The sequence below is a fragment of the Ovis canadensis genome, chromosome 17, assembly GCF_042477335.2.
Source record: "Ovis canadensis isolate MfBH-ARS-UI-01 breed Bighorn chromosome 17, ARS-UI_OviCan_v2, whole genome shotgun sequence".
NCBI classification, from domain to species: domain Eukaryota; kingdom Metazoa; phylum Chordata; class Mammalia; order Artiodactyla; family Bovidae; genus Ovis; species Ovis canadensis.
Window position 1 is genome coordinate 35042398 of NC_091261.1, and position 11750 is coordinate 35054147.

Consider the following 11750-nt stretch of genomic DNA (forward strand, 5'->3'; position numbering starts at 1 on the left):
GATTTCAAGTCTAGAGCTCAGAATCTTTCGTTACTGGTAAAGAAGAGCAAACTGGTGACTTTCTGTTCTGTCGAGTGGCCCACCTTTGATGTAGGATGGCCACAAGAGGGAACCTTCAATCCCCAATTTATCCGGGCAGTTAAAGAGAGGGTGCTTACTCCTAGTCCTGCCGGGCACCCAGATCAGACTCCCTACATTCTGATCTGGCAGGATCTAGTGAGGAACCCACCAGGATGGCTAAACCCTTTGTTCTCACTCCTCCGAAACCTCCCCGTCCCTCTTCCCCAACTCCAACCTCACCAAGCCCACAGGTGTTAGTAATGAAGGCTTCCGAAGAAAAAGAAGAAAAAAAGGATGAAAATCGACCAAAGCTGGTATTCCAGAAATCTTCTCTGTATCCTAATCTGATAGATCTGGAGACCGAATTGTTCCCACCCCCGTATGCGGATCCACATCCAACCTTGCTTTCACAGGTTTCATCGGGAGAAGCCAGGAGAACCGAGCCTTCAGCTCATCCCAGAGAAGGGGGCCCCGCCCAGGGAACTCGGGGAAAAACAAGAGAAATGGCCAATGTAGCGGAGGAAGACCCAGAAGTCCCCTCCTCCACTGTTCACGCGTTTCCGGTCCGGGCGGGACCAGCCAGAGAGGGTAGAGAGCGGACATATCAGTATTGGCCCTTTTCCACTAGTGATTTGTACAATTGGAAAACCCAGACTCCCTCCTTCTCTGAAAAACCGCAGGGTCTTATTGATCTGTTAGAGTCTATCCTTTTTACTCATAATCCCACTTGGGATGATTGTCAGCAACTGTTACAGGTGCTTTTCACTACAGAAGAGCGAGAGCAGATCCTGTCAGAAGCTCAAAAGAATGTGCCAGGGGTGGATGGGAGGCCCACAATACAGCCTAACCTCATTGAGGAGGGGTTCCCCTTGGTGCGACCCAACTGGGACTTCGAATGCGCTGAAGGTAGGGAGCGTCTCCGGGTATACCATCAGGCTCTTATGGCCGGCCTTAGAGCGGCCGCCAGAAAGCCGACTAATTTGGCCAAAATAAATTCAGTGAGGCAGGAACCAAATGAGAGCCCAGCAGCCTTCCTTAAAAGGATAATGGAAGCTTTTAGACAGTATACCCCTATAGACCCACAGGCAGATGAGTCACGAGCGGCAGTTATGTTAGCATTTGTAAATCAAGCAGCCCCCGATATTAGAAAAAAATTACAAAAGATAGAGAGGTTAAATGAACAATCCTTGCAAGATCTAGTGAGGGCAGCCGAGAGAGTTTTTAATCATAGAGAGACCCCAGAAGAGAGAGAGGACCGCATTAGAAGAGAAGAAAGAGAATTTAGAGCTGAGGAAAACTGTAAAAATCAAAAAGAGCTGGCCCAGATATCTTTTGCTGAGGTTGAAAACAAAAACAGGTTCCAGAAAGGAAAAAAATTGGACTCAAAAACTGAAGAAAAAACGACAAGGCGTAAGCTTAAAAAAAACCAATGTGCGTTTTATAAAGAGTTTGGACATTGAAAAGGTAAATGCCCCAAGAAAAATCTAAAAGAGGAGCCCAAGAACCCCCAAAATGAGACTCCCTCTCCAGACAGTCATATCCTCTATGCGGGTGAGGATAGCAACTAGGGGGGTCAGGGCTCGAAGCCCCTCCCTGAGTCCTGGGTAACTATAAATGTGGAGGGGAAACCGGTTGGCTTCATGGTGGACACGGGAGCCCAATACTCAGTCTTAAACCAAAAAGATGGACCCATGTCTAAGAAAAGTAGCTGGGTGCAGGGAGCAACAGGGACTAAACAATATGGATGGACTACAAAACGGCATGTGAACTTGGGGGCCCACCAGGTGACCCATTCTTTTCTGGTGATACCTGAGTGTCCAGCGCCCTTGTTGGGAAGGGATTTACTGTCTAAAGTAAATGCCCAAATTTATTTCGACCACGGACAAGCGTCGGTTTTAGATAGGACCGGGCATCCTCTTCAGGTCTTGTCTCTGGCATTAAAAGATGAATACAGACTCTACTTGCCAGAGGCCCCAGCGACAATAAGCCCCGAAGTACAACCATGGGTTCAAAGATACCCTCAGGCCTGGGCTGAAACTGCAGGAATGGGACTAGCCAAACAGAGGCCCCCTATCATTGTGGAACTGAAAGCCAGTGCTTCCCCGATGAGGGGACGACAGTATCCCATGAGTCAGGAGGCTCGACAAGGAATTACTCCTCATATACAATGCCTCATAGACGCTGGGGTCCTGAAAAGGTGCCAGTCCCCATGGAACACTCCCCTGTTGCCTATGAAAAAGCCTGGGGGAACTGATTTTAGACCGGTTCAAGATCTACGAGAAGTCAACAAACAGGTAAATGATATTCATCCTATGGTTCCTAACCCTTATACATTGCTAAGCAACTTGCCTCCAAACTACATTTGGTACACTGTTTTAGATTTAAAAGATGCCTTTTTTAGTTTGCCTCTTGCCCCCGCAAGCCAAGAGATCTTTGCCTTCAAATGGCAGGAAGACGGTGGTCAGAGCCCTGTGCAGCTGACATGGACTCACTTACCACAGGGTTTCAAAAACTCGCCCACATTATTTAATGAGGCCCTGGATGAAGACCTCCATGAATATCGGGTTGAACACCCTACCATTGTTTTATTACAATATGTTGATGACCTTATGCTGGCGGCGGCTACAGAGAAAGAGTGCCAAGAGGCAACAGGTGACCTTCTCCAAACCTTGGGGACTTTAGGTTACCGGGCTAGTGCCAAAAAGGCCCAGATTGCCAAGCAAGAAGTTACATATCTCGGTTATAAGATAAAACAGGGCCAGAGGTGGCTAACACAGGCTATGAAAGAAACCATCCTCCAGATCCCTGAGCCAGCTAACCCTAGACAAGTGAGAGAATTTCTGGGAACGGTGGGATATTGCCGGTTATGGATCTTGGGGTTTGCAGAAAAGGCCAGGCCCCTATATGAGGGGACCAAAGAAAACAAGGACTGGAAATGGACTGAGCCAATGAAAGAGGCCTTCCAAGAGCTCAGGCAAGCCTTGCTAGAGGCTCCTGCCCTTGCCCTCCCTGATCCATCTAAGCCTTTCCAATTATTTGTAGATGAAAAGCGGGGGATAGGAAAAGGGGTACTAACACAGAGATGGGGACCATGGAAGCGACCTGTAGCTTACCTTTCCAAGAGACTGGACCCAGTGGCAGCCGGATGGCCACCTTGCCTCCGTATCATCGCGGCCACTGCGCTCTTAGTCCACGATGCTGATAAACTGACTTATGGACAGAGACTCTTGGTCTATACTCCTCATGCCATAGAGAGAGTTTTAAAGCAACCCCCAGGTAAATGGATTTCTAATGCCTGCTTGACGCACTACCAGGCCTTGCTACTTGACACCCCACGGATTCATTTCCAAACGCGCTGCACTCTAAATCCGGCCACTCTTTTGCCCAATCCAGGGAAAAAGCCCCCTCCATGATTGTGATGAGATACTGGCCGGGGTAACAGCAATGCGAAAGGACTTAACTGATACTCCACTGGATAACAGTGAGCTAAGATGGTTCACAGACGGCAGCAGTTATGTAAAAGATGGACAGAGACGGGCGGGAGCCGCAGTAGTAGATGACTCTGGACGGACGATATGGGCAGAGGCCCTTCCCCTGGATACCTCAGCACAAAAGGCAGAGTTAATTGCCCTGATTCAAGCATTTGAGAGAGCCAAAGGAAAAAGAATAACTGTTTTCACTGACAGTCGCTATGCTTTTGGCACGGTACACATCCAGGGCCCGATATATCGGGAACGGGGGTTTTTGACAGCTGAAGGAAAAGAAATTAAAAACTTGCCTGAAATCCGTAGACTTTTAGAGGCTGTACAGATGCCTCGGGCTGTGTCAATAGTACACGTACCTGGACATCAGAAGGGTGACAGCCCCACGGCACGAGGGAATCATGCCGCAGACCTGGCATCTCGAAAAGTAGCTGATAAAGATTTCATCACCCCTGTGTTGGTGATCGGACTTCCACCTACAGGTATGGGAACTCTGCCCCCAACCCCTGAGTATTCATCCACAGACTTCGCTTGGATCCAAAAACACACCAACCTTCAAAAAGATAAAGATGGATGGTACCGAGACTCAGACGGCTACTTGATACTCCCTGCTCAGTTGGGACGGCAACTATGTGAGCCTTTGCACTTGTCTACTCATCTGGGAGAAAAGAAAACTCTGATGCTCTTTCAAACTGCGTGCCTGCGATTTCCCCAGCACCAGACAACTGTAAAGAACATAGTGCATGCTTGTAAGGCGTGTCAACAGATGAGGCCAGGAAAAGGACAACATGCAGGACTGAGGTATCGGGGAGAAGGACCAGGGCAACACTGGGAAATAGATTTCACCGAGGTAAGGCCAGGCAAGTATGGTTACCGGTACTTGTTAGTGTTGGTGGATACCTTCTCAGGGTGGGTAGAAGCTTTTCCTACAAAGGGAGAAACCGCGATGATAGTGGCAAAAAAGATTTTAGAAGAAATAGTTCCCAGGTTTGGCCTGCCAGTGACCATCGGCTCTGATAATGGACCTGCCTTTGTGAGTCAAATAGTTCAGAGCCTTGCCCTAGCCCTGGGGACTAGATGGAAGTTACATTGTGAATACAGTCCACAGAGCTCAGGGCAAGTAAAAAAAATGAATCGGACTCTAAAAGAAACTTTAACTAAATTGGCTATAGAGACTGGCGGGGACTGGGTGACCCTCCTTCCCTTTGCCCTCTTCCGTGCGCGTATTACTCCTTATCAACTTAATCTGACCCCATTTGAGATTCTGTATGGGAGACCTCCCCTTGTATGTCCAATATTTGAAGGGAAGAAACTGCCGCCTCCCACGTTGGGGCAACTCCAAGAGGCCTTGATGGCCTTAAGCAAGGTGCACTCTTGTGTCTGGAAACTGCTCCGGGAAATACATGTGGGTCAAAATAAGGGAACTATTCCCTCACATGACATTGGCCCAGGAGACTGGGTATGGGTCAAAAGGCACCAAACCAAGGCACTAGAACCCAAATGGAAGGGTCCTTATGTTGTTCTTCTTACCACCCCAACTGCCCTAAAGGTTGACGGTATCGGGCCTTGGATGCATTGCAACCACGTACGCCCAGCTGCTTCAGCAGAGCAAGAAGACGCTAAGAAAGAATGGGAAGTATCTCTGCACCCGTCCAACCCCTTGAGGCTAAAGCTTCGAAGGCGCCAACAGGACCAGGACAACTCGGCTGGGCCCTCTTGTGGATGACCCAGTTACTCTGCTCCGGAGTTGCCAGCGTGAACCTGCATCAACCCATCAAAATCACCTGGAAGCTGCAAAATGGACTAACACGAGAGGTGCTAAACTCCACTACCGCAATACATCCACCCAACACATGGTGGCCAGACTTGTACTTTGACCTTAAGCCGATGGTAAATGTGCCTAGGGCTAGGGGTTATCTCCGAGAACAAGGGTTCTGGGCATGCCCAGGCGCACCCAGGCATGACTGAAAGACCTGTGGGGGGGCACAAGACTCTTATTGTAAAACTTGAGATTGTGTTACTTCTAATGATGGACCTTGGCCCTGGGAAGTAAGAAATCAAGATTTACTTAATTTTTCATTAGCCAAGCCCCTCCCTAGGGTCCTTGGAGATCCAACTTTTAGCTGTGAAAGTTGCAATTATGCACAAGTCAAAATAAGGTTCAATCCAGAAAAAAGCAAAAAAGAGGGGACCTGGATCTCTGGCCTATCTTGGGGGCTACAGACGAGGGAATCAGGAGGGTTTGGGGTTGATGAAAAAGGGATTATAGTAGTGAGCCAGGTCTTAGAGCCAATTCTTGTACACAGTATCGGGCCCAACAAAGTAGAAAAGCTGGCTGTAACCCCCTGCCTAACGACTTCCATGCCCACATCTTTGTCAGTGAGTCCCAAAGCAGAAGCGCTCGCTGAAATAGATCCCCTATGGAAGCTGATTAGGGCAGCTTATGCCACCCTGAATCAGACTCATCCTGAGGCAACTAAATCTTGTTGGTTATGTTACAACTTAATTCCCCCTTATTACGAAGCAGTAGGCCTCAATGCCTCTTATGACTTGGCCAACAGCACCGATCCTCCTCAATGTCATTGGGGGGACCGAAAGGTGGGTCTGACGATGAAAGAGGTATGGGGAAAGGGCTTATGCATGGGCACGGTGTTACCAGCAAAGTCTCCACTTTGTGTGCATGTCATTGAGCCTGATGATTTGCCTGTAGCTAAATGGTTAATACCTCAAATGGGGAGATGGTGGGTCTGTTCACACACGGGGCTAACTCCATGCCTGCATAGCTCAATCTTTGACCCCAAAGAAGAATTCTGTGTTATGGTGGCTGTCATGCCAAAGATTCTGTACGGACCAGAGAAAGCAATATATGATTATTGGGCCCAGAAATTAACTCTAAATCCTCCAAAAAGAACTTATAAAGTTAAGAGGGAACCTCTTACCGTCATAACCATAGCAACTATGTTCGGTCTTGGAAGAGCCGGGGCTGGAACCGGAATAACAGCTCTGTCCCTGCAAGGCCAAGGATTTAACTCCCTGAGAGCTGCCATAGATGAAGACATTACCCGTATAGAGCAATCTATTAGTCATTTAGAATCGTCTCTAACTTCTCTATCTGAAGTAGTTCTGCAAAACAGGAGGGGATTAGATCTGCTCTTTCTGCAACAAGGGGGACTCTGTGTTGCCCTAGGAGAAGAGTGCTGTTTCTATGCGGATCATACAGGAATAGTTAGAGAATCTATGGCCAAAGTGAGAGAAGGACTAGCCCAATGTAAACGAGAACGTGAGGCTCAACAGGGATGGTTTGAATCTTGGTTTCAACAATCCCCTTGGCTGACTACCTTAATCTCCACCTTGCTAGGACCCCTGCTAGTACTTTTACTAATGCTTACCTTCGGCCCATGCATTATCAATAGACTTGCAGCCTTTGTAAAGGAACGCATAAATACCGTACAGCTGTTTGTGCTTCGACAACAATATCAAACTGTGTCTCAGGACCGAGAGGAAGATTCCTCTATATGATCTAAGGACAGGGGGGAATGTTAGGGACCAAATGACGGTCTCTAGGACCTGAGTCACGTTTACCAGAAAGAGACAGGATATGCGCTCATCCTGCCTGGCCAATCATGTAAAGCCAGCTACTCCTGTAACTAAGACAAAGAACTGCCTGTATATAAGCCGCCATACTCCTTTGTTCGCGGCTCTTGTCAGATTCCCTTGTGTGGGATGAGACTTGGTCCCTAGCACGCTAAGAATAAACAAACTCCCTTCTTGCGTTTGCAATACTGTGGTGGACTTGCTCTCTCGGTCGGTTCGGAGATACGGGCTCGGAGCATAACTTTAAGCAAATACACAGGCAGTGCTTTATTCAAGATAAGCACTTTAAACTTGCAATATACCTAAGTCTGACAATCCACTAATTTTCTTTTTTAAATATGGTCCATTTGGATGAAAATATTAGCTTTTTTGACTGTATTGTATTTCTTCGCCTCAGCCTTTTTTGTTCCTTTTTTCTCTACTCAACATCTACCATCCATTTCAAGAATCCTCCTGCCCACGCAGAAGACGTCAGTTCCATCTCTGGGTTGGAAAGATCCCTTGGAGAAGGAAATGGCAGCCCACTCCAGTATTTTTAAAGGTGGGAAATCCATGGACAGAGAGGTGTGGTGGGCTACAGTCCATGGGGTCCAAAAGAGTCAGATATGACTCAGCAATAAACAGCAACATCCTACACCTAGAAGATGTGTTGGTGCAAATTTATGCTCAATTAAAAGTGACTCAATGAATGATAAAGATAAGTTCTCATTCTCTTCCTGTCTTGAATTGAGGCTTTTGCCAAGTTTCAAATGTTTCTCTTCTCTTTATTTTCTTCTCTCCTTTGGAAACATTATACATTCCATGAGTTCAATTATAAATGTTTCATAAGTGCAATTCTCATATCCCCTCAGAACTCCAGTCGTGCATTCTAAGTGATGGCAGGGTGTGGTTATGTGGAAATGCAAACCAGTGGATTGAAGGATATTTAGAGTGGACATTATAATCTCATTAGTTCTTATTCTCAGAATGTTACTTGGATAATGTAAACCCCCAGTCTCACTGACAACCTAAAGATTAAATAACTAAGTTTGTTATCCTCTAAACTTGCTCCTACTCTTGATTTCCCTATGCCTCTTACTCCTGTCATTTCTCCAAAAATCGGTCAAGGTACATCATAATCACTAGTTATCTACTGTACCCTCATGCCTTATATAAATTCCATAATTCCTAGCTTTCTAAAACTTATTTGCTGCATTTTCCCATTTCTTCTTTTATGATTGTGCATATTAAGTGAAATTTTTTTAAACTCTCAACTAGGAATCTCTAATAACTTCATCCCTATTTATTTTAAAGGTGTACTATATACATGTTCTAGCTGGTTCTACAAAATTCAAAATGATAAAAGTTCCTGAAATTTTGCTTGTGTCATATTATTTTCTTTCTCAAAACCATGTGATGTTTTTCTATTGCTAATAGTATTGTCTGAAGGTTTAGTTGCTAAGTTGTATCTGACTCTTTTTGCAACCCCATGGGCTACCTGCCAGGCTCCTCTGTCTATGCGATTCTCCAGACAAGAATACTGGATTGGGTTGCCATTTCCTTCTCCAAGGGATCTTCCCAACCCAGGAATCAAACATGAGTCTCTTGCATTGCAGGTGGTCTCCTGCATAGCAGGCAGATTCTTGACCACTGAGCCATTGTCTGAAGACCAAAATATAAAATTTAAAAGGTTTCAGAAAATATATAGAAAAGGTTTCTTCTAAAATACCAGAAATAATATTTAGTAGAGATTGGGGTGTTGTTAATAAAAGTATGGAAAAGACATCCAGAATAAAAAAATGGAGAAAAAAATTGAAAGAAGGATAATGATAGTAAATATAATAAGGAAATCTGAACTCCTCAACCTGGTCAAATAATGAAAGATTCCTCTTTAGGATCTGCATAAAATTGTGAACTTGAAGATAATTGAACCCACATGTAATTGTATTTCCACTGGAATCTCAATGATCAGATTTAGAACATTGTTTTTATCAATTTATGTTTATTTTGTAACTAAATGTTTGGCCTGCCAAACCTAAAATAGATTAGTGATTCTTATTGGCATACTGCAGCCCAATATGGAATGTTTCATCACTTTGAGGGAAAATTTTATTTGCTACACTGAAACGGGCTGTGTTATTGAAATTTATAGGCTGGGGTGAGGATGCTGGCCTTTCTGCATCCTGCATGGGTGAGACTCACATATTGTGGCATTCAAATATTTTGGGAAATAGTCTTGTAGCTCAAAGGCCTGTTTATAATTAATTATTCAAGCCTTGAAACTAAATATATTTAAATAATAACATATATAAAATTTATATATTTATTTCTAAATATGCTTTAACAGTTTCAGGAAGAAACTTACTCTATAAAGGGAGGAAAGACTTTGTTCCTTTGGAATTTTACCAATATTTGTTCATATCTCAGAAAAAGTCATCATCCTGATCATTTAAATATCATCATTTGTGATATTTGAGTCAGTCACTAAAATCTTGTGGGATTAGTCTGTGTTTATAGCTCTGAAATTATCAATAGTATCTGTCTGTCCAAGTTTCTGATTATTAATATGCTATCAGGCTTACTCAAGTCCAAGAACTTTTATATTAGAATATAAATTACTGTATAATGAATTACTTTTATTTTTTCTTTATGTGAAAGAATACTTACTTTCTTTGTTGTAAGTTATGTGCATTCTGAGTTATTTCATTCATGATTTTTTTCAGGATATTAATGGAAACCTTGTAAAATGTTTGTTATAAAAAGAAAGTAGGGAAGCATGGTGTGCTACAGTCCACATGGGGTTGCAAAGAGTTAGACACAACTGAGAAACTGAATTGAACTGAACTGAATATAATAACACTGAATGATGGCAAAGATCTACAGCAATGATAACTCTTGTTCATTGCTAGTAGGAATACAAACTGTTATTTTACAAGCCATGAAGCTGAACCTAATCTTACCATATGATTCAGCAATCAAACCCTTTGATGATTACTAAAATGAGTTGAAAACATATGTCCATATAAAACTCCTCACACAAATATTTATAGCAGCTTTATCAATAATTGCCCAAAATTGGAAGCAACCAAGATGTCCTTTAATGGATGAATAAGTAAACACACCATGGTACAATGTACAGTGGAATATGATTCAGCAATTTTAAAAGATGATCTATCCAGCTGTAAAAATGCAGGGAGGGAAATTAAATGTATATTAATAAATGAGAGAAGATCTGAAAAGATTACATGCTGTATGATTCCACCCACATGACATTCTAGAAAAGGTAAACTATATAGTAAAAAGATAGTAGTTGCCAAATTTTCAAAGATAAGTTGTTAGAGCACAGAGGATTTTTAGGGCAGTGAAACTATTTTGTATGATACTGTAATGTGGATACATAACATTATGCATATGGCTAGACCTGTAGAACTGTATAACACAATGCATGAATTCTAATGTAAGCCATGGACTTTAGTTAATATTAATGTGTCAATATTAATTTATCACTTATAACCATTGTTTCACACTCACGTAAGCCAATAATAATAAGGGAAATTGTGTATGTGTGTGGGTGAGAGGGATATGAAAACTGTACTTTTTGTTCAATGTTTCTATCAATAAAGTATTTTACCAAGCTTTAAAGGGAGTAATGAATCTGATATAATTGAGATACCATTCTTTTCAGAGTCAGGACAGAGTCAAGTAATATTAGGAGTTGAGTTAGCCTCTTTTTCAATAAGCTACTTTACCCCATGAGCCAATGATTTATACTGAATAAACCACTGATTTATTCATTCCTTAAGCACCTTTATCTAAATACATTTTCTTCTTCCAAAAATGTTTTTGTTTTACAAAGCATTTTTCAAAAACATCATTCATGTTTGCCCTTAGACATAATCCTATTATTCCTAGAGCTTTGATACTCTGATCTTATATCACAATTTGCTTTGCATCTATTCCTTTGTATATGCATGTCCCTTATTGAAGCATAATATAAAAGGGTAAATTCATAATTGTTCTGTGGTTTAATGAAGAAAGCAGTAAGATTTTATGACTAACAGAGTATTTTATAAATTAGGATTTCAAGGCTAGCTGTATTTTGAGTATCTAATAGGATCTTGAATTTTGGGATTATCTGTTCCAATGAAAAGCAATTATGTGCACCATTACTACACAAAATGTATGTTGCCACCTATTAATAACTATAATTTGTCTGCATACTTTAATCAATGAAAAATAGTGAGTTACATACATTTCCTCAAACCTTAGATGAAAAGTCATCACTATATAACATTTAAAAGATGTTCCATCTGTCTTCTTGAATTATTTCCAAACTTTAAATTATTTTTCTGATATCTTTCAAGTCTGGACATATGGAAGAAGTCTCTAGGTAGACACTCTTCTTCCTTAAAGTGGCTTTTCTTTTTCCTAGAAGATACAAATTGCACATTAATTGCTTTACTACCTTGTTCCATATAGTATTACTTTGATGAATTGTTGACAATTTAAGTTATCGATTCTCTATATAAGCAATCTTCACACTTGAAGTTCACATCTTTAACTCTATCAAATAAAGGAATTAAAATTGTGTCTAAGCTAGTGGGAAGCTCCTCTATAACACAGGGCGCTCAGCTT

The 11750-nt window shown here is 42.5% G+C and overlaps 1 protein-coding gene across 1 annotated transcript; it reads left to right on the plus strand.

The window, feature by feature from the left end:
• The first annotated feature begins 233 nt into the window (after positions 1 to 233).
• On the plus strand, positions 234 to 7084 carry LOC138422915 (endogenous retrovirus group S71 member 1 Env polyprotein-like). The gene is made up of 6 exons (XM_069558528.1): positions 234 to 648; positions 760 to 1058; positions 3454 to 3541; positions 3893 to 4024; positions 5215 to 5432; positions 5766 to 7084. The coding sequence occupies exons 1-6, from the start codon at positions 234 to 236 to the stop codon at positions 7059 to 7061; spliced, it is 2448 nt and encodes an 815-aa protein (XP_069414629.1). The 3' UTR covers positions 7062 to 7084.
• Positions 7085 to 11750: the final 4666 nt, after the last annotated feature.